General features: G+C 33.7%; 1 protein-coding gene across 2 annotated transcripts; it reads right to left on the bottom strand.

Annotated features, from left to right (window-relative positions):
* Positions 1-6,128: 6,128 nt before the first annotated feature.
* LOC127105865 (uncharacterized) lies at positions 6,129-8,230 on the bottom strand. 2 transcript variants are annotated; one of them, XM_051043079.1, is made up of 5 exons: positions 7,327-8,230; positions 7,140-7,193; positions 6,828-7,018; positions 6,307-6,418; positions 6,129-6,225 (listed from the first exon to the last, which is right to left on the bottom strand). In XM_051043079.1, the coding sequence occupies exons 1-4, from the start codon at positions 7,874-7,876 to the stop codon at positions 6,329-6,331; spliced, it is 885 nt and encodes a 294-aa protein (XP_050899036.1). In that variant the 5' UTR covers positions 7,877-8,230; the 3' UTR covers positions 6,129-6,225; positions 6,307-6,328. The 2 variants fall into 2 exon arrangements, with proteins under 2 accessions (XP_050899036.1, XP_050899035.1); XM_051043078.1 differs by having other exon boundaries at positions 6,129-6,418.
* Positions 8,231-22,208: the final 13,978 nt, after the last annotated feature.

Genomic DNA, 22,208 nt, shown 5'->3' with positions numbered 1-22,208 from the left:
CTGAGGCCTTACCTCGCATAAACAAGTTAGACAAATATTAGAATTGAATAACAAGGTCGTCACAGATAAAATTTTGGTTAACGAGCAACAAAATTTCAATAGAATAAAAATTAAAATAGGTATTTTGGCAATCCCCGGCAACGGCGCCAGTGGCCATTAGAAATTCCAATCAAACACCTCACTGAAATCGTCCCATCCTCCCATATCCAAATCTTCAATCAATTTTAACCTAAACCACGCGTATAACCCAAATAGAATCTAAACATTCATGAACCCTAGGTCTTGAGATGAGAATGAACAACGATCTGAAGGAATTTAAGCTCCTCGTGTGAGGGATTCAATTCTTCACCCTAATCACTACATGACTGCAAATAAAATCCAGATGAAACAAGGATTAAAGCCTACAAACGGAACGAAGGAGTGTCCCATTTTTTTTTAAATCGAAGGTGATGATATTGAACAAGAAGACCAGAGATTCTTCAAGTATGAAATTCTTGGATCCTCAATCTTGCCTTCTTCTTCTTCTTCTTACAAATGAAACCAGAGCGCGAATTGAAAATGGAGAGGGAATATAGCTCAAGCAAGTTAAAGCTTCGATGTGAACCTTCAATGGCTTCTTAGGAGGAGCTTTGGGTGAGAGGGAGTTTTGAGAGGAGTTTTGTGAGTGAGTGAGTGAGTGAGTGGTGTGTGTGTGTGTGTGTGTGTGTGTGTGTGTGTGTATGGCTTCTTAGGAGGAGCTTTGGGTGAGAGGGAGTTTTGAGAGGAGTTTTGTGAGTGAGTGAGTGAGTGAGTGAGTGAGTGAGTGTGTGTGTGTGTGTGTGTGTGCGCGCGTGTGCATGCGTGCGTGCGTGCGTGCGTGCGTGCGTGCGTGCGTGTGCGTGCGCGCGTGTGTGTGTGTGTGTGTGTGCGTGTGTTATGTGTGTGTGTGTGTGTGTGTGTGTGTGTGTGAGAGAGAGAGAGAGAGAGAGAGAGAGAGAGAGAGAGAATTCGAGATTGATGTTGAGAGGATTCAGAGAGAGAGAGAGAGAGAGAGAGGGGGGGAGGGAGAGAGAGAGAGAGAGAGAGAGAGAGAGAGAAGAGAGAATTTGAGATTGATGTTGAGAGGATTCTGAGAGTGAAAGCAAAAAGATCCCCTAACTGAATTGTGATGAGAGTATTTATGGATTCTAAATTATGTTCAAACTCAAATGAAATTAGGATCAAATGCAACTGAAACTAGAAAGTTAGTTATGGAATTTGTTGAGTTAGTTATTGAAATGAAATTAGTTAGTTGGAGTGAAATGAGATGAAATTGTAAATGTGAAATGACATTAATTGTGGAATGCAAAAGTCAGTTGGTTGTGAACTTAATGAGTTAGGAAATTATAGTGAAAGTAGTTAGTGGAATTTTGTTTTGACTCTATGTGGATCCCAATAAAGTTCAGCTGGAAATGTTAGTAAGTGAATGATATGTTAGTTAGTTGAGGTGGCGTTGGTTGGTTAGTTCAGTTAACATGGCTAGTGATAGGTTAGCTCAATTGGTGATTGGTTAACTGAATGGTGAGTTTTTGTTAATATGTTGTGAATGAGATTATGTGTTTGAAAAACTCTGAAGTTGGCTTGTTATTATGCTTTGTTGATATACTCTACTACCATCTGCTGATGGTTTTGATTGGATTGATGCTTGTTGCAGAATGGTCTGTGGAATGATGCAGAATTTTTGTTGTTAGCTCTTCTATGTGTGTCTAGCTGCACTAGTTCTAAGGTATGATTCTGATTGGTAGCCTGCTAGGATGTTTTGACTAGTGTTGTCATTATGAATGCCCATGGCTTCTTGTGATTGTCATGAATGGTACACATTCTATGGTTGGTTTGTATTGATATTGTGATTAGAACTTGACATGTTATGCTCATGTTGATGCAGGAAGGTCCATGGAGTACTATGAATGTATTGTGGTTCAGTTCTAGCTTGGCCTTGCAGCATACTTCATTTGGTTATTCTAACTTGCAATATGACTGCAAATTATAGTCTTGTGAAGTGATGGTCTTGCATTCTGCATGCATGATCAAGTTGAATCTTATGCATTGCAGATTTGTGCTAATATGCAGCTTGTGATTCAGTTCATGCTTTAGGTTTGTATCGTATTCATGGCTTGTATTCTGCGTCATGGAATCATTGTCTTGGTATGAATGTATTGTAATGGTTTAGTTATGACCTCATGGTTGCATGTTTCTAACCTGGTTTTGCAGCAGGACACTTCATGTCCTCAGCTTGGTTCAGTTTGTGTGCAGCATGGCATATTGTGCAGTGTAGCATTATTAAACATTTGTGCATTTTTCATGGTGTTTATGCATTTCTGACTTTGAGTCTGCATAATAATGTAGCTTGTTTTGACTTTGGTTTGCATGGCTTGCTTTCTGTTGTGGCTTATATGCAAGTTGCATTGCTTTGGCTTGGACATGGTGGTGGTGGCTTCATGTACAAGGTTGCGAAGATGAAAAACATCAAGTTTGAAATTTGTCATATCCATTACAAAAGGCAAAGATTAAGTAGGAATTTGGGATATTGAAAATAGGTTTTAGGCTTGTGGTTAGGGAAATTAGAGTTTTGGAAAATTGGGTTGACTTTTGTCAAAGTTGACCAAAAAGTCAAATGTTGATCAAAGTCAACATTTGGTCAAAGTTCCCAAATTTTGTACTTTTTCTCATGGAATGGGCAATATAATGGATTGTAATTGTCATTTGAATGAATTTGAATGGGTTTTGAATCGGTTTTGAATTGGGTTTTGTACATGTATATGCTTGAATTTGAATTGAAATGAAATAAATGAATATGACTTGTAATGGATTGGAATATGACTTAACATGAATTGAATTAACTATGATCATAACTTGAAGTGAACTAAGTGATGAACTTGAACATGAATTAGCTATGGACATGACTTGAACAAAATCCACCTAAAGATTCATAAATGAACTATGAAAGAATAACAGATGATCTTAATCAAATTAGGCTTTAGCAAGTACCACAATGGACAATGACATGATCTAATCAAAGCCCTATGGACAAGACAACAAGCAATGTTAATGGCATGAAGTGGACTTGAATAATATTTATCAAATGAAACCAAGCAACGTATGGAATAGGCACTTGAAATGACCATATGGAATGTCATGGAATGGAAGTAAATGAAAGTGGTGGAACCCAAGACTTGAGCTAGGGCCAATGTTCTTAAGCACAAGTGAATAGAACCAAGTCAAGGCAACAACATGAATGAGAAGTTGAGTGAAGGACATAATGCATATAACTAGGGTTAGGGGGTTAACCAATGCAAACGAGTCCATATTAGGGTTTAGATGACATAAGGCATGCCACAATGAAGTCTCTTGAATCCAAGATCAAGACATTAGGGTTTCCCTTGTCACTAGATAAAAATTCAAGTCCCAAAGCACACTAGGGCCAAACCATCCCCAATTAGGATTTTGAATGAGGCATACCCTTCAATCAAAGCCTTTGCATGGATCATGATGCTTCATAAACAAATCTCAAGTGTATGGATCCCAATTTAGGGTTTAGATATCCAAATAGAAAGCCCAAGGAGCACCTATGAGGCCCCATAACCAAGTCATCAAGGAATTAGGGTTTGAGACCCCTGAGGAGTGCCATGATGAAGTCTTGTTGAATACATGCTTCAATAGACCATGCAACTAGGGTTTTACATCCCTTATGCTCAGTAGTCAATGCCATGCCTTTGAAGGCTTGATCCACACACAAACACTAGCTTGTAAGACAAGAGTTTTGAATCTATAATGATCAACCTATTGGATAAATGATGCATATGAATGAGGCATGAATGCACACAGATGATTTCTAAGTCAAGGATTGAATGAGAAGATAAGGCAAATTTTAGGGTATGACTGGCACGTGTGAATTGAGTTCTTCTCATAAATCTTTCAAACTCAAAAGTATTTAAGAACTGGTTTAGAATTTTGTTTAAAATTATTAATAGAAGATTGAAGGGTGGCGATACAAATTCTATCAACTTTTGAGATAATCTTTCAATGTTATAGAGAAGGGTAAAAAGCACTTGACAACTTATTGAGTCCCTTCCTCACAAAAAGCCAATTAGTGTTAAGTGGGTGTTTAGCGTCAAATTTAATCATAATGGTAGCACAGCCAAGCATAAAGTCAAAGAAAATTATTTAAGACACCCTAAAGATTGTTACCACACCCTCGTAAAAAATTTATAAAAAATACTCTTAAATTTTAGAGATACATTTTCGGACGTACTACAAACACACAATTCATTCGTTTTTGAGTCACGCTCAATTCTATAACTAAATTTATTTCGAAAATGTATTTCCGAACCTACTAAATCAAAAAAAAATGCAGAAAGTTTAACTTGAATTAATGGCAACAGGATATTAGATCATCAAGCTGCTCAACGTGCTCTTGATTTTATGTTAGGATGGTAATGGCCTTGCAACTATAATACTACATTTGTTCATAATTGTCTCCAAAATCATGGATCTCAACATAATTGCAACCGAATGTTTATGTTATGCTTCAAGCTTCTTAATGGATTTATTTGTAGATTTATGTAACCAATGACAATAGGAGAGTAGCAGGGGAGATAGTATGGTTTTCGAAAACATTTCAAAAATGTATTTTTAAAATAAATGTAATTATAAAATTGGGGCATCATTCAAAAACAAATGAATTGTGTGTGCATGAAAGATACACCTCAAGATACATTTTCAGAATCAGAAAGGCGTTTTTAAATTTTCATCGGATGTTTTTCCACCACTTACGGTGGAATTAGCGATTCCAAAGCCAAATGGGTATCTAGTTCTTTATATTTGGGGTTAATTCACATGGATGTCAAATTAGCCTTCTAAAATGGTCACTTGCAAAAGAGGTATATGCCCTGCAACATCCTGGTTTGTGACTCAAACATGTGAATAGAGAATTGAGTATACAAGCTAAAAAAATGTTTTATACAGCCTAAAGCAAGCACCTTGTGCTTGGAATAGGAGAATCGATCACTTCTTATAACAAGAAGCTTTTGTCAAATGTTCAAATGAATTTGATGTATAAATGAAAGGTACAACATCACAACTTTCATTATCATTTGTCTATATGTTGCTGATCTTCTCATTACTAGAGATGACACAAATAGCATTAAGAAACTCAAGGGGACATCCAAGAGTTTAAGATATGTGATCTAGACAAGCTCAATTATTTCCTTGGTTTAATTTCTCTACACTGTCAAAAGGTATTGTATTGCATCAAAAGAAGTACATTTATAATGCGCTTACAGATTTCACATTAAGAATTATAATGCAACTGAGATTTCACTATCTATTTGGCATCAATTATGCAGTAGGAGCAGTTAGTAGATTCATAAGCAATTCAAAGACATCTCACCTAATAGTAGCAAAGAGAATTCTAAGGTATCTAAAGGTACTAAGAAGTGTGGCTTATTGTTGCCTACAAGCAAGGACAGGCATATAGAATTAGAAGGATCCTCTGATTTAGATTGGTGTGGTGATAAAATTGACAGAAGGAACACATGAGGCTATCAGTTTAGTTTTAAAAATTCACCAATTTCAAGGTCATTTAAGAAACAAAGCATGATTACATTGTCCAATTGAGCAGTTGCAAATTCCATTATGTGTATGTTGCTTTTGCAGTAATACACAACGTTAAACCGAAGCTACAATTTATAGCTTGTGTAAGACTATGTCAATATGTTTATTGAGATGCAAGGAATGTCCTCCGCCACCAAAGAGAAAAACCATCCATGCAGCCAAAAATATAATGACTCATGACATAGTATTTAACTTTCATGAAATGGGAAATCCACAACCACAAGGTTGATCATCTTCACCAGAAGAGCAATCTCTGATGACTGCTGCCAAAAAATATATTCAAATAGAAACTGTTTTAATGACCAATCTCATACCCAACACACCTCCTGTTCAAGGTAACGAACAACTCATTATTTAAGACAATCCAAAAATCTATGTCACTAAAAGTCATTGAATCAATCCTGGGCTTAAACAACCCATGGATCAAACAATTTGAAAAGAAAACAGCATTGTCATCCTTTGGTGTGTACTCCTTCTAGGAACACAGCCCATAAACATTATCCTCCAAAGAAGGTTGATTTCACTCATAATATAATCAATAGAAAAGGCCGATGTGACAAATCTACTCAAATACTTCCAGGTATTCTACAGACGCTGAATTCACAAAAGATACAGTAAAAAATCTACACATGAATTGAAACCCGAAACTGAGACCGATGTGCAAAGTAATCTTACAATCTAAAAAGACATCCAAACACTAATGATTGCCCGAACTGCTGTTGGTAGTTGACTCAAGATCATTCTTGCAGTTCTCTCTCAAGTCTTTTAGTTTTTCAAAGCTTGATTCCTAAAAGCAGCAGAATAAAATTACACAAAAGCATTAAGGAACAAAATGAAAACAACAAACCAGGGTGCAGTGAAGCCAAAGTTCACAACAACATAACAGAAGCCAAAAATATTAAGAAATGGCATTCACAGAAGCTGGGATCCATATGCCAAGATATGGTTCCATTCCATGAATAAGCAAAAGTATCAGGATTAAGGTATATTAAGGTTTTCTATGGGTCTGTTGTCGTGGCTCCAATTGAGGTTACATCAACCATAATTGACGACAACTTTTAGCAATATCAAGAGTATAAACCCTTGAAAACAATATTCAAGGCTTATTTTAGAAATTAAAATAGGAATGGAAATCAACATTAGAATAGATATTGAAACTTGAAATGTTAAGCACAGGTGATAGCACAGAAACTCACAAGTTGCCTGCTTTCATGACCCAGTATGTTTTCCATATAAACAAACAGAGATTTCCACTGATGCATAAGGGTTGATTCTAAATCGGATGGATCAGTGGCGCCTTGTTGCTCATTTATGATAGTACGAGTATCATTTATTCCAGAAACTTTTTGAACAACCAATCTTGCTTCCTTCTGACTCTTCCTTAGAGCTAGCAAAATGTTTAACATAAAATCGTTAAAAAGAGACCCGAATCGATAGACGAAAAATACTCCATTATGATAATTGAATATAATTGTGCAAGTGCCTATGAAATTTCAATAACATCTTACCGGTTAGTCTTCCCTTGACATCCTGGTAATGAAGATCCGACCAGATATAAGCAGCTAGTGATCAGCATAAATTAACAACCATTTAATAACAACAACATAAGACAAGAAAGAAAGAAAAAAACACAAGCAAAAGATGCAACATATTAAAAACACAAGAACAGGCATAGAAGTTTTAATGTAAAAATACCTTTGGAGCAAAAGGAACAAGTACAATTTTTCAGAAGTTCAACACTAGCATCACCACCAACATGTGCATCTGAATTCTCACCAGCGTGACTTTTAAGTCCCGAGCACCGTTCCAATCCTGGAAACTTAGAACCAGACACAGTTGATGGCTCCACCGCAATACCTGCACATTTGGGCAATCCCAAATTGTCCAAAGCACAATTCTCCCTATCATCATCACGTTCAAAAGCACGATCTAGAAAATCGTAATTGAGCGATCCTCCTTGACTTTTCTGACTAAAGCCAACAAAACTATCATTGGAATCATCAGTTCCGGCACTGGGTAAGCTCGGTTCTTGAGACGAATTATTGCCGGAAAGGGGTAACTCGACACAGAGATTTTTCCCCTTATCATCTCTGTTAATGTTGAGGCATTTCTTTTTGAGTAAATTCTCGACTCCGACGTCGCCGGAAATCGACGAAAGCTGCCTCTTCAAAGGGCGATTGGTCATGTCTGTGAGAGCGGAGCGGGTTTTGATAACCGTGTCGCTGAAATTGTCTTCGCTTTCCATGGATTGGATCTTAAGAGAGATGAAAATTGAAAATTGAAAATTGAAAATTGAAACCCTAACCGTGGGAATCGCGTGAAAGTGTTGGGAATAATGCTGGGAATTGGCGAAAGGGTGAAAATGAGGATGGAAAAGAATTGAGGGAAGAGTCGGTGAGAGTGAGGGTCATGGAGAAGCTGCCATGGCGGAATCGAAAAAGAGGAGATTTGTTCGCGGGAGGGTAAATGGAGCCCCGCCTCACGGTGGTTTTTCAACTTTGAAATTGAATTACAGTTTTGAAAAATGCGGCGGGGAATTATGAATTCGAGACCGAACCGGGAGCCCAATAGATCTAGCCCACCTCTACTCAAAAACCACCTAAATCTTTTTATTATGTGAAATTTTTCACTACACCAAATTTCTTATAGCATCTTTATATCTTTAATGCATATATGGATTTTATGTTACGGATATTAACCGACTAGTTTTACTTGTTATTCTTTTGTTGCCTAAATTTTTGTGGAAGTTGTTTCATGAAACTATATATAAAAAAAAAAGTGTGTTACTTATTATTAAATAATATTAATCTTATAATTGGGACTATATATAAATTGATTGACTCAGATATAGATTACTAATTAAAATTACCATTGGAGTAATGTTTAAATGCAATGTGCCAATTGATCTTACATAAAATAGTTCAATTTTTCATTGAAAATGCTATTAGAAAAACCCTTGAGTTGTAAAAGGTATTCTTTATAAGCAAAAATACATTAAATAGAGTATAAGGGATACCTAACCCTAATATAAAAAGAAAGGAAACAACGCCTCAAACATATTATCGGATATAATCAATGAGTGGATTTCCAAGCCAGTCTTTCTTATCGCAAATAAATGACTCTCTTAAATCTAGCATATATCCATTCTCATGAGTGGAATTTGGCCAAATAAACTAAGTCATTGACATCTTTGTGCCTCCACCTCCCTTAAAAAGAATGTCATATTTAGATAGGCAGATGGCCCTAACAGTAGCAAACCAAAATAAAAGTATGGAACTTTTAGTGATATTGTCATTCATCTTCCTGTGAAAATTAATTCAACCAAGACCTATCTAATCCAACACCTTAAGTCAAACTAATTCAGTATTTAGACATTGTAGAAACAAATGGAGGTGAGATTCGTTATCACCAAGACACAAGGGGCATACCATGTTATGAGGGTCGAAAATGATACCACGCTTCAGAAGCTCATCTTTCATTTGAAGACTGTCGAGGAAAATCCTCCAAAAGAACACTTGAATGTTAGAGGGAATATTAGACTTCCATAAGCTTCTTAGGATCGATGAAAAATCGGGGAAATTTGAGGGATGTTGCATGAGAAAGATTGCAGACGAATGAATGTCGATTTGATAGAGAAGTTGGTCGAATTGTGCCATCAAACAAATGAATCGAGAACAAAGGAAGAAGGTTTGACCATAGATAAAATGTAATGGAGATTCTCTCACTCCAAAGTTGTAGTAATTGGAAGTGGATTCTAATATAAAGGAATGATCCAACTTCAAATGTCGTTGTTCCAAACACCATAGTTGCTAATTTTGATTATGTTAACCTGCAAACAGCCAAACATAGAGGGAAATTACAGCGATAAAGGTTTCGTGCCTAGCCAATTGTTCCTCCATAAATCAATGCTAGATCATCTCCTAATTTACAGGACACGTTATTACTAAACCAAATGGAACCTTAACCCCCCATCCCCACCCCCACCCCTCGCGCAAAGCCCAATGTCTCTCCACCAAATAGACCACTAGCAAGTATTAACCTACCATGAGAAGTCTGAGATTAAACCATTAATATCACCGTATTTGGACACTAGAAGAGAATGCTAAATTGTATTTGCATCCTGATTCTAAACAATTTTCCAAGCCCACTTACAAAACTAAGCCTTGTTCAAAATCTCAATGTCTTTCACCCCCAAGCCACCCTCTTTCTTCGTCTTGCAAATAGTTTCCTACGAAACTAAATTAACTCGCTTTTTATGTTCTTTTCCTTTCCACAAGATTGCATGTTGGATATTAATGATGTCTTGGATTATAATTTGGGGGGATTTATAGAATGATAGATGAAATAACAGTATAGCGTTTAAAACAGAATTAATATGTCTGACACGCCTTCCCAAGGATAAGAATTTGTCTTTCCATGTGTTAGATGGGATTTTCGACATGGTCAAATATCAGCATAATGAGAGGACTTAGAAAAGTTGGAAGTTTAAAAAGGTTATTTCAATACAAGATTTCTAGTTGTTGAAGTTGAAGTCTCAGATATAGGATAAAGATTGGGACTTAGTATTTTTTCTAAAAAGGGATTTCGTCCAATATTTCGATGATGATTTGGTTCAAGATTTTGGCTTCATTTATCAGCAAGACACGTCGACTAGCAGTGGTTAGCGCGAAGAAATATTTTCAAAACAAGTAACTGCTTTCCAGTCTTATCCAAAGAGACACGTGGAGACCCTTCAGAGGCGAAAGGAATGTAAGAATTATGTGTCAAGTGCTGAAAAAGAGAATGTTACAAGCAGTTATTCTATATTTAGTATAAATAGGAGTTCTGGTGTTAGGATTCAGGGGATTGTGTTGAATTCACTATAAAAACTCACAAACTCAAAGTATCCATCGTAGCTAGAAACGAGTTTAACTGAGCGAAATGTATGATTTCTAAAACACCATTTAATTTAAATGCAAAGTTTTTTACTTTAATTTATTTTCTTTGCAATCCTACTTTCATTCCTTTGTTAATTTCTTGTCACTTTACATTATCTTTTTACAAACTTCTTACCATTTTATCATTGTCTAAATTCTTTATGTTTCCAAACAATCTACCTTTTTTCATTACTTTACTCAAAGATTTCAACCACATCGAAATCCTCTACTTTTATACACCAAATTTATAGAAATGTTTAGTATGTCCTAGGATTATCTAGTCAATTCTGCAAGTAACCTTTTATAAGAGATTGGCGTTTGTTTACTAAATTTTAGAGTAAACAAATTGGGACACTCAGTGGGACTTGTGCCAAAATGTTTTCTCTATTATAGATATGCATAATTAGTCACCAAATACCTTAACTTAATTTATTGTTCTGTTTTAGTCCCTTAACTAAAAAACATTACAAGTTAGTCTCTTAACTTCATTTTTGTTACTCAATTTGGTCCCTTTCGTCAACTTTTGACAAAAAAAAGTCAAGTTTTGGTGACGTGGCATGACAACAAGGTCATTGGTACAAATCTGAGTCACCATATGTAGTTAAAAATTGATACACTGTTTAAACTGCATGGATTTTGTTTTCGGGGAACCCCCGCAGTTTAAATAGTGTATCATTTTGTAACTACATACATTGACTCATATTTGTACCAATGGCATTGTTGTCACATCACGTCAACAGAACTTAACATTTTTTTCCATAAATTGATGGAAAGGACCAAATAGGATAACAAAAGTGAAGTTAAGGGACTAACTTGTACCATTTTTTAGTTAAGGGACTAAAGCGTGACATTAAATTAAGTTAAGGGACTAAACTTGTAGCTTATGGTTTTCTTTTATAAAGTGTTATGCGTACATGAAATATTTTGAGTATTGCATGCATTTAAGAAGTGGAAAATCTTTACGGAAAATGACGCGTCCTTCTAAGGATAGTTCTAATTTTTAGAACAATCCTCAAAATATAGTAAAATAATCAGTCAAATTGACGGTTGAAGAGGCAATTATTTCAACGCCTTTTAGAATAATCACGCATGTGGTATCATCAATGCCAGTTGCATTGATACCATCGCATGGGATAATACCCCTACCGCAGCCAGGGAATTACCCTTTTAACCATGCAGTTGCAAGTCCTGTTTTTGGTTTTTCGATGCCAATGAATAATAGGGAGTACCCTTATGGCATGCCAACGTCGATGATGGTTGGCTTTCACACTAACATGTCAACATATAATGACAGTGCAATGGCCACTGGGTCGTCATATAATCCCCATAATGCCTCTGCTTTGACCATAAACAATATGGTTCAACCAGGGGAGATATGTTTTATCCCTCAAATGACGCCATCATTAAATATGACATTTATGATGGCTATGAGGCATCAGATTGATGAAAGAAAACTTGAAATTATTAATACATTAACCCAACAAATGGGTACAATATTCAATCCTTTGATTACAAATACTAACCAAACATATGAGTTATTGGCCAATCAAATGGGTCAAATAGCTGACTTTTTTGGCATGCCTCAAGTTCAGGCTCGACCAACCTCTTAAATATCAAATGTTACGCAAATCGAAATGCCTAAAAATAGGATGGCCCGGGTAAACTTAGGCCAACATCCTGGTTTTCAACCACCAGAACCTACCCTAAATATGGAGGACAAAGAATACATAGGTCAGCATAATCCTAGGCCTGTAATGGTCTAGAGAAATCAGAATGATGACCAATTGCTGTGAAATGTCCAACAAAATAATTTTGGGGGCATAACAACATAGCTAATGTGGTCGAATAAATTTTGTCCCAAAATGGCCTTAATATGGGTCTCCATAGACCCAATTTCATATCCCCTTTGTTAGAATATGTTCGACAAACAGAACTCCTTAGGGGCTAGAAAGTTCCCAAGTTCACCAAGTTCGTTGGTGACACTAGTGAGTCTATGATCGACCATGTCCCTGGGTATCAGACTGAGGCTGGCGATATAGAAAACATGAGAATTTGAAATTGAAGTATTTTCCAAATTCTCTAACCAAAATGCTTTTCACTTGGTTTACCACACTCCCTCCATACTTCGTACAAACTTGGAATCAATTCGAGAGAATGTTCCATGAACAATTCTACATGGGCCAGTGAAAAATAAGCCTTAAAGAGTTGGCTGGTGTTAACCGAAAAGTTCCTGAATCAATTGATAATTATTTGAACAGGTTTAGACTCATTAAGGCCAGGTGCTTTACACAAGTCTCTGAACATGAGTTAGTCGAAATGGTTGCATGAGGCCTAGATTATTCCATCAGGAAGAAATTAGACATTAAATACCTTATGGATGTGGCTCAATTATCATATAGGGTTTGCCAGGTCGACCGCTTGAAATCTGAAAAAGTCAGAACAAATAAGTACCATAAAAAATAAAAGGTTGCATATGTAGAGAAATGTGAGTATCTCTCAGACTTAGGTGACGAGTATGTCAAAGAGAGTGGGGTCAATATGGAAGAACTTAATCCAGGACCTTTGTATATGTGTAAATTTCTGAAACCATCAAATGGGAAGCATCATGTCGAACCTAACAAGAATGATAAATTCGTCACAAAAATATACACTTTTGATATAACTAAATGTGATGAAATATTTGATGTATTAGTTACCGATGGGAAAATTATAGTGCCTCCAGTCCTGAAAACTCCCACATTAGAACAAAGAAAAAAGAGAGGGTTTTGTAAGTACCACAATTTTTTAGGTCATAAAACTTCTCAATGTGTGCTTTTTAGGGATTTGTTGCAGAAAGCATTGAAAGAAGGAAGGTTGCAGTTTAGCGAGAAGCCAAAAGCTTCAATGCAAGTGGACGTTAATCCACTATAGACTGAATAAGAACATTATGTTGAGCCTGTCGAGATTCTCATGGTTGAAGCTACTTATGGCTTCGACGTGGATGTCAAAAAAGCTAAATAGATTCCTGCAGTTGCTGATGAGGAAATGAAACTAGTGTACCCTCGGGCTGAAGAGGGACTGATTGATTTCTTGGAGAGATGTAAGATAAGCGACTCGCAAACTATGTTATGCCCTAAGTGTAGCGCTATTTTCGATGATGAGGCAGTGAAGAAGCTTGAAGACACTAGAATTCATGATCCCATGAAGAGCAGGGGATGAGGTTCGATTGATAGGTTCACTTACGATAAATGAGGTGTTCCATGCAAAAACGAAGAACATCGGAGATAGTTTTGACAACCTCACCAAAGGCCTTACCGTCCTCCTGCTAATGTACCCAAAGGAAAGTGGGTAAAAAAACCTCTCAACCAGAGGGGAGAAAATTAACCAAAATGGAAAGTGGTCGATCCAAAAATAGGATTACCAAACCAGAAAAATCCTAATGTGTCAAAGGGTCAACCACATGTCCCTCAGAACTACAAGGGAAAAAACCCTATGACACATACGTAATGGAGGCCTCATTAGAGGAAGAAGAAGGTTGAGCGCATATCCCCTAGGTCGAAGCATGAAGCCTCTGGGCCAAAGCGTGAAGTTTTTGGCGCAAACACTCAGAAGAAACCTTTCACAAGGAGATTGAGTGAAGAGGATAAAAAGATTGTTGACCACAAATTGTCCCTAAGAATTGCACATCTAGGAAAATATGGTGCTAAGGAAAGGGCAAAATCTTCTGAGTATACTCCTTAACCTGACGACGGAATGATAGAGGATAACTTTGACTCAGAGTCTGAAGATGATCTTCTGATAAACTATGGCATAGTCTTTATGTTGTCGGGGGAATATGATCGTGTGTCCGAAGCATTGGAGACGAAGGAGGAGTATGTATAAGATGAGGCGGAAAACCAGAAGCGGCTATGTCATTATGCCATGAATAATGGCTTTGTCGAGGAACAACAAGCCATCTTTGAAAAACCAGATGCTGGAATGATGTACTATCTGAAACCTTTGTTCATAAGAGCAAAGGTAGATAACATGGTTGTAAACCTGATGCCACATTCCTTATTTAAGAAAATAGGGAATTCAGATGCAGATCTTTGACCTCATAACATGGTCATGTCAAACTATTAAGGCAAGACCAATCATATCATGCATTTGGACACTTATGTTAGGTATTGGACTTGGACCGGTGGGAGGAAAGATGGTTGTTACTCTTCTTTTAGGATTGAGATAGCCATTTTTAATCAAAATTGGCTAGATAAATAGAGCAAAATCAATTTCTCCACTTTGATCAAGAATCACTCTTACCATTACCCTATTCTTCTCTATTGTGACAAAAGGTAGGTTACACTCGGTTAGGACATTCATATTTCTAAAGTTTTGGACTCTGGATGATAGATGCAGACAATTGATAGTTGATAACTTGAATATTGGTGTAGTTTGTTTCCCTATGTTTGTTTTATCTACTAAGTTGAGATCTCTTAAAATTCTTCCACCGCAGGTAACACTCAGTTTTTTTCTCTCTATATTGTGTATTTATTTATACTTAAATCTTCTTCAAAATTACATTGCGTTTTTAGTCACTGTATCTAGTTATTTTTGAGTTGATCTTTAGTTGAAGTTGATTTTACTGTTATGATTTGTAGATGTACAGAAAATCACAGCATACTCGTGAGTCTGATTTGAAATACTACCAGCATAGATATTTCATTGAGTTGAAAGATGATTACTATAAGCTCGAAATTTATGACTCAATATTTAGGTGTTCGTTCTGTTCCAACATAGGGATTAATATAACCCCTACTATAGAGGATAACCCCTTCTATGTTAAAACCCATACTAACAAGATAACCCCTTCTATGTTATAACCCCTACAAACAAGAGAACCCCTTCTATGTTATAACCCATATAAACAAGATAACCCTATTATATTTATAACATTTGTCATATGTCTATTTGTTCTATTTCCTAAGAAAGTTAAAAATGATATAATGTTTGATTAATGATGCAACTTACAATGTTGATCTTGAATTAGAGGAAAAAAAGGCTCAACATTTGTTAGATAAGGCATTACATATGCATAACCAATTTTAGAGAAATAAGATAAGGAATAATTGGTTTAAGGATGGAGATAGGAATACAAAAAAAATTGACAGCACAATCAATTTAAGGTATGCTAGTAACATGATCACTAGACCGAGGCTCAATATTTTTTTAACAAGGGAATTGAATTAGATACTTGTTGCATATGCAACACCATTACTCCCTCATGTTTGCCATGATTTGGCAAAGGGTTAGCCATGAAGTCAGTATGCATAGAGAACAATATACACAAGGTCAGACATGCAAGGATCATGTTAGCACATATACACCCAGGTCATGAAAAAACCTACCAGAATCAACATCAACAAATGCACGATCATTATTACATAACCCAACATTCAGGCGTCTGTTGCACAAGGCTCAAAGGTTGTACCAACATGCTGGAGCATCACGCCCATCATGTGTCCTTTCTGCAGCTTCATACAACTTTAGCAAGCTAGACCAGCCTTGAATACTTGGATATTTCTCTAAGTTGTTGTTTTGCTAAAATATAGTAAATCTATAGGGTTAATCTAATAGGAACAACAAATGGCCAGAGTTTAGGCAGGGTACTATAGTACTCATCCTCATACTCACTGTTTAAAAAAATCTTCGTATCCGAGCCCATACCCTCATGGGCATCAATATTTATAGGGTAATGCTAACTTGTTCCCTAGGGGCACAAGTTAAGAACTAAAGAAAGTATATTGTATTGGAAATTGTGTATTCATTTTAATAAAAATATAAAATTAGTTTTTTAATTGTTTTTCCCAAAATAAATTTTCTATAATTGATTTCTTAACTTGTGCCCCTAGGGCACAAGTTAAGATTACCCATATTTATATTTGTACTTGTATCCTATAGATACCTAAGTACTTATACTTATACTAATCTACACGCATTTCTAATAAAAATATATATCATTTATAATTTATCATGATATTTTAAATTTTTAACAACATTAAAAAAATTCAAGAAAGATATTGTTGGGTTAAGAAATAAAGAAATATATATTAAAATGCATACAAATTTAATAGTGATACATTTAATAAAATTGATAAATTAACATGTATACATAATAATAAAAATAAAAATATATGAATATATATTTTGTAGGTATGAGGCGGGGTGAATACTAAGGGATTCGTATCCGCGTTCATTCCCACTTATTTTCATGTATAATTGTCGGAGGTCAGGCCTATATTTACTTTGCGGGGTTTTACCCAATCCATTATAAATAATTTTTACGGATGTCCCTTGAAATTGTTTCAATTGCCATCTCTATCTAAAATAGTAATATTACATACTCCTTACTATAAAATTAGACAAACACTCGTTCTTTTGCTCAGGAATATTGTTATATAAGTTATTATATAAAATAAATGAAGTATTAAATTAATTAAAGATATAGTTTAATATTTAAATAATAAAATTTAAATTAAACAATAAAAATAGTGAAAGATTTTTTTTGTTGAATACATATATACATTTACATGTGATAGAAATTGAATAATTATGACCATTATGATTTGATTTTGAATATGGATATCCAAATTATTTGGAATGAAATTTACAAATTTAAAATAAAACTAATTTTGTGTCCGTGTTTATTTTATATATTATTGCTAAAATTTGTATTATGTACTCAGGGATGGATCCAAACATTATATATTGGTGTGGCTAAACATAAAATAAATTATGAATTAAATTATATTGAAAATAAGAAATAATATTGTTTAAAACAATACATTTATAATGAAAATTGTCTACCAAATACGAGGAATTATCAAATACAAAAGCGATATAGAAATTTGAGAGGTGGTGACAATGTTTCAAAAATTGTACGGGATTAACCAGTCAAATCGTGAATCCAAAGGATCATCAGTCTGATTTGATTGCTGGATCAGATAAACTATTAAACTAGCGAGAGCCGACTAGAACCGACCAAAATCGATAAAAATTGATTTGATGACCGGTCCAATTTTAAAACACACTAAGAGGATATACAAATGACATATATATATATATATATATATATATATATATATATATATATATATATATATATATATATATATATATATATATATGGAAAAAGAAAAAAAATCGGGGTGACTATAGCCTCAGTGTGTCTTAACATGGACCCGCCAATGCATGTAATTTTATCAATGATAAATAGGAATGAAAATATGTAGGATTTTGGTAGTGTACTATAGTATTCATCCTCATATCCGTTATTTGAAAAAATCTTCGTGCCCAAGCCCATACCTGTAACACCTGAGGTCGGAGAGGATAAAGAGTGGTTACATGTTACACCCGACGATGAAGTGGTTGTCGGTGCACGAGGCGTGACAATGAGACACTCCTAGTAGCTTCTAGGAAAAAACCGAATTCACATTGGATTGAGAGGGATCCTGAGACTATGCAGAGATGAGACTGCATGATCGAAGAAAAGCTTATAATGATTAATTGGTACTACTTATATTAACAAGATGCATCTTCTTTTCGGTAGCCCAACAGATAAGAACTCAGCGTGCTTGACTTGGAGTAGCATTTGGATGGGTGACCTTCTGGGAAGTTTCTCGGAACTCATGTGATTGAGGACAAAACATGTTGAAAAGACTAGTGTTGGCTTGTGGGGTCAGTCAGTAATCCTGAAATCAGTTTGAGGTGTTACAAATGGTATCAGAGTCATACCTCTCCCAACACGATGTGGTTCGGGGACGAACCAAGCGGAAGTTGGTGGGCATGTAACACCCGAGGTCGGAGAGGACAGAGAGTGGTTACATGTTACACCCGAGGGCGAGAGAGTGGTTGTCGGTGCATGATGCATGACAATGAGACACTCCTAGTAGCTTCTAGGGAAAAACCAAATTCACATCGAAATGAGAGGGATCCCGAGGTTGTGCAGATGTTACACCCGAGGGTGAGGGAGTGGTTGTCGGTGCACGATGCATGACAATGAGACACTCCCTAGCAGTTTCTTGGGAAAAACCGAATTCACATCGAAATGAGAGGGATCTTGAGGTTGTGAAGAGATGAGACTGCATGGTCGAAGGAAGACTTATAATGATTAATTGATACTATCTATACTAACAAGATGCATCTTGCAGCTATGAGGCGGAGTGGATACCAATGTTTCGATATTCACATTTATACCCGTTTATTTTTGTGGGTAATTATCTGAAATCATACTCATACTTATTTTTACCCTTTTCATTGTGGACAAATTTGCGGGTGTCAATTCATGATGGATCCAATTGACATCCTTAATAATAAAATATGTCTCTTTTTAAAAAAAAAAATTATTAATAACAAAATTTTATCTATTGTTTTTTATACTAATAAATTCTAAATATTTGTTCATTATTTTTTTATATATCAACCATAAATATGTGTTCATTTTTTATATATATTTACATATGAAAAAGAGTTATCCCATGCTGTTTTGTATGTCAATAACACTTATTTTCTGTGTTTTGTTTATATTTCAAAATAAATATTTAATTATAAAACATAAACATTAAATAAAATAAAGTAATAGATGAAACATAATTAGTTAATTAACTAATCATTCTCTTCATCATTAAATATTTATTTTGAAGAGAATGATTAGTTAATTAATTAAAATAAAATAATGGATGAAACATAATTAATTAAAATATTTAATTTTATTTTACATTATGTTTCATCCATTATTTTATTTAATGTTTATTTTTATAAAATTAAAATATTCTTTTATACAATACTCTTTTTTATTAAACAATTCTTTTTATAAAATAAAAAATATATATTTTATTTAATTTTATTATAATGAATTTTAAATAAACATAAATATTTTAACTATCTACGTTCATATTTAATATGTCGAATGGATATTATCTATATTTTATATTTAATGTTATAATATAAAATTACGATTGTACTCTTAAGAAATTAAAATGCAAATATTAAATAATATTCTTAACTTATATATTTTAAAACAATGATAAAATAAAATTAAATATATATTTAGTTAATTTAAAATTTTAAAATAGGTATAAAAGTTCTAAGTGAAAATAATTAAGACAAATATATAGAGATGAAAAAAATTAATCTATTGTAATTATACATTATATTAAAACTAAGTGAAAAAAAAATTCAACTAAGGTTTAGTAATTTATTAATCTACTGTAATTATACACGGTATATTAAATATATGATGAAACAAATTAACATGAAAGGTCTGTGGTGCAGTAGTAATGTGCTTGACTCCTAATCAAAAGGTTGTGTTTTCATTTCTTGTTTTTTGCAAAATTAAATTTTCTTTTCACAAGCAACACACACAGGCGCCAGATGCATGGGCGCCTCCTCTTGGAGGGTCATGCAGGCGCCACAAGCATTGGCGCCTCTTGATGAGGTCCAATGCATGTGCGCCAATGCATGGACGCCTCCTCTTGGAGGGTCATGCAGGCGCCACAAGCATTGGCGCCTCTTGATGAGGTCCAATGCATGTGCGTCAATGCATCTGGTGTCTCCTCTAACTTTTTGGGGGTGCGCATCCTCTCCCAAAGTTGGTTATTTTGGAAAAAAATTTGAAAAGATGATTATTTTCGTATTTTTTTTTGAAAAACCTGGTTATTTTAAAAAAAAAATCCAGATATTTCTCTTTAAATTTTATTCATTATTAAAAAAGAATTATTTTTTCTATGAATACCAATGAAATATATATGTTTTATGTGATATTTTTGTTAGAGGATTTTTCAGAGCAATGAACATTGTGTGATTTTTTAGAGCAACACCTTTGTGAGAGACACACCACATATTCATATAAAATCTTTCTTATTCACCACATATTCACCTAAAATCTTTCTTATTCACCACACTGACGATGTTGACACGTCGAACCAAAGATTCGTGATACCATTTGTTTGAGGAGTTTTTCACTAGGAAACATTGAAAAACTTGAGACTTTTTCACTAGAACAACACTTTTGTGAGAGATACATCATATTCACCTAAAATATTAAGGTGATAGGTGAATGCGTTCTTTAACTTATAAATGCTTAACTCTCCATTTTTCCAACCAATATGAAATTATTATCCACATTCGATGCATTCTCAACGGTTATATATTATATTTTGATTGACAAAATATAAATGATTTTGAGCTATCTTATATAAGAGAGAACTTTTTATATTTGTCCATAACAAATATTCTGCATGCTTTTATATATTAATGTGATAAATATTTATTATGCATATTTTTTTTATTTGTGATTAATATTGATCTTGTGTTTTTATGCCTAAATGAGAAATATATATTTTCTATAATTATTATTGAAAAATACTTGTCTCTCATTTTTTATAATAATTATTGATATATATTTGACATATATTTTATTTAGATAGACAAAACGCTTTATTAGTGTGAAGAGGGATTTCTATAAAATGTTTATTTTTAATAAATATTTATTTTTTGTTCAATCTTTAATGATAATATTTATTTATTTTTTAAAAATTATTTATTTATAAATATCAATTGTCATCGTTTATTTATATTTGTGCATTAATATAAAAAGTTATTTATATTTATAAATCAATTTTATTAAAAAATAAATATTTGTCCAAGTTAATTTAGCATTAAAGAATATTTGTCTCATATTCTTTTATATTTATCAATAACAAATATTTGTATCGTATTTTTTGATATATCAATAATAAATATTTATTTGAAATATTTATGTATAATTAACAAATATATGTTCTATCTTTATTATAGATAATATTGTCATATATTTGTCATGTTTTTTATAATAGTCGTCAATAAATATTTGGTATCTTTTTTATTTTGACTAACAAAATGCAACTGGGTGAAGCATACTTGTGTGTAATGAGACAAATATTTACCCTTTACTTTTTATAAAAGTGGAAAAACATGTCTTATGTCTTTTTTATCGATTAATAACAAATATTGTTTATCGTGTTCGTCGTAATGATATAAGAATTTAATTGAAATATATTGATAGTGTAGAAGAATTTTACATTATCAGATAATTATAACCGTTGGATATTGTGATAAGTTTGATTTTTAGTTTTAAAGTCTATAAAATAATACAAATGAGTGATGGTGATGAATGGACAGTGTAACTTTTTTTACACCGAGAGTGCATATTAATTAATCCTATAATATAATACGATTAAATATATAAAAATATATATTATATTTAATAAAAAATTATAATTGATATATTATAACTATTTTTATTTTTATTTAAAAAATATTTTAAAATATTAAATTTAACTAATTGTTTTATGATTATATAAATATATGTTTCGTATCTAGAATGATACTCTTTATGATTATATAAATATATGTCCCGTATATAATTAATGTATTATAACAGTTTTATTCTTTATGTCAAATATTTTTAAAATAATTAGTTAAAATAATTTTTTAGTAATAAATATTTGTTTGATATAGAATTTTTTTATTAAACTATAAATGGTATGTCAAGATGTAGTGTAACAAAATTATAATGGGTGTATTTTAATTGTTCAATTTTTTAGCTCAAAGATATTAAAAAATCACTAAATTCAAATAAATTTAATTGTTACAAACTTATAATTA

Source organism: Lathyrus oleraceus, chromosome 7 (assembly GCF_024323335.1).
Source record: "Lathyrus oleraceus cultivar Zhongwan6 chromosome 7, CAAS_Psat_ZW6_1.0, whole genome shotgun sequence".
NCBI classification, from domain to species: Eukaryota; Viridiplantae; Streptophyta; class Magnoliopsida; order Fabales; family Fabaceae; genus Lathyrus; species Lathyrus oleraceus.
Note: the sequence above shows the minus strand (reverse complement) of the source record. Positions and strands in the feature narration are given on the sequence as shown.

Bases quoted from the DNA above. Each gene is read 5' to 3' on its own strand.
- LOC127105865 (XM_051043078.1), bottom strand. From the start codon at position 7,876: ATGGAAAGCGAAGACAATTTCAGCGACACGGTTATCAAAACCCGCTCC. The intron at 7,194-7,326 runs GTATTTTTACAT...GCTGATCACTAG, and splicing joins TTGTTCCTTTTGCTCCAAAG to CTGCTTATATCTGGTCGGAT. The intron at 6,419-6,827 runs GTGAGTTTCTGT...TGCTGCTTTTAG, and splicing joins GTCATGAAAGCAGGCAACTT to GAATCAAGCTTTGAAAAACT.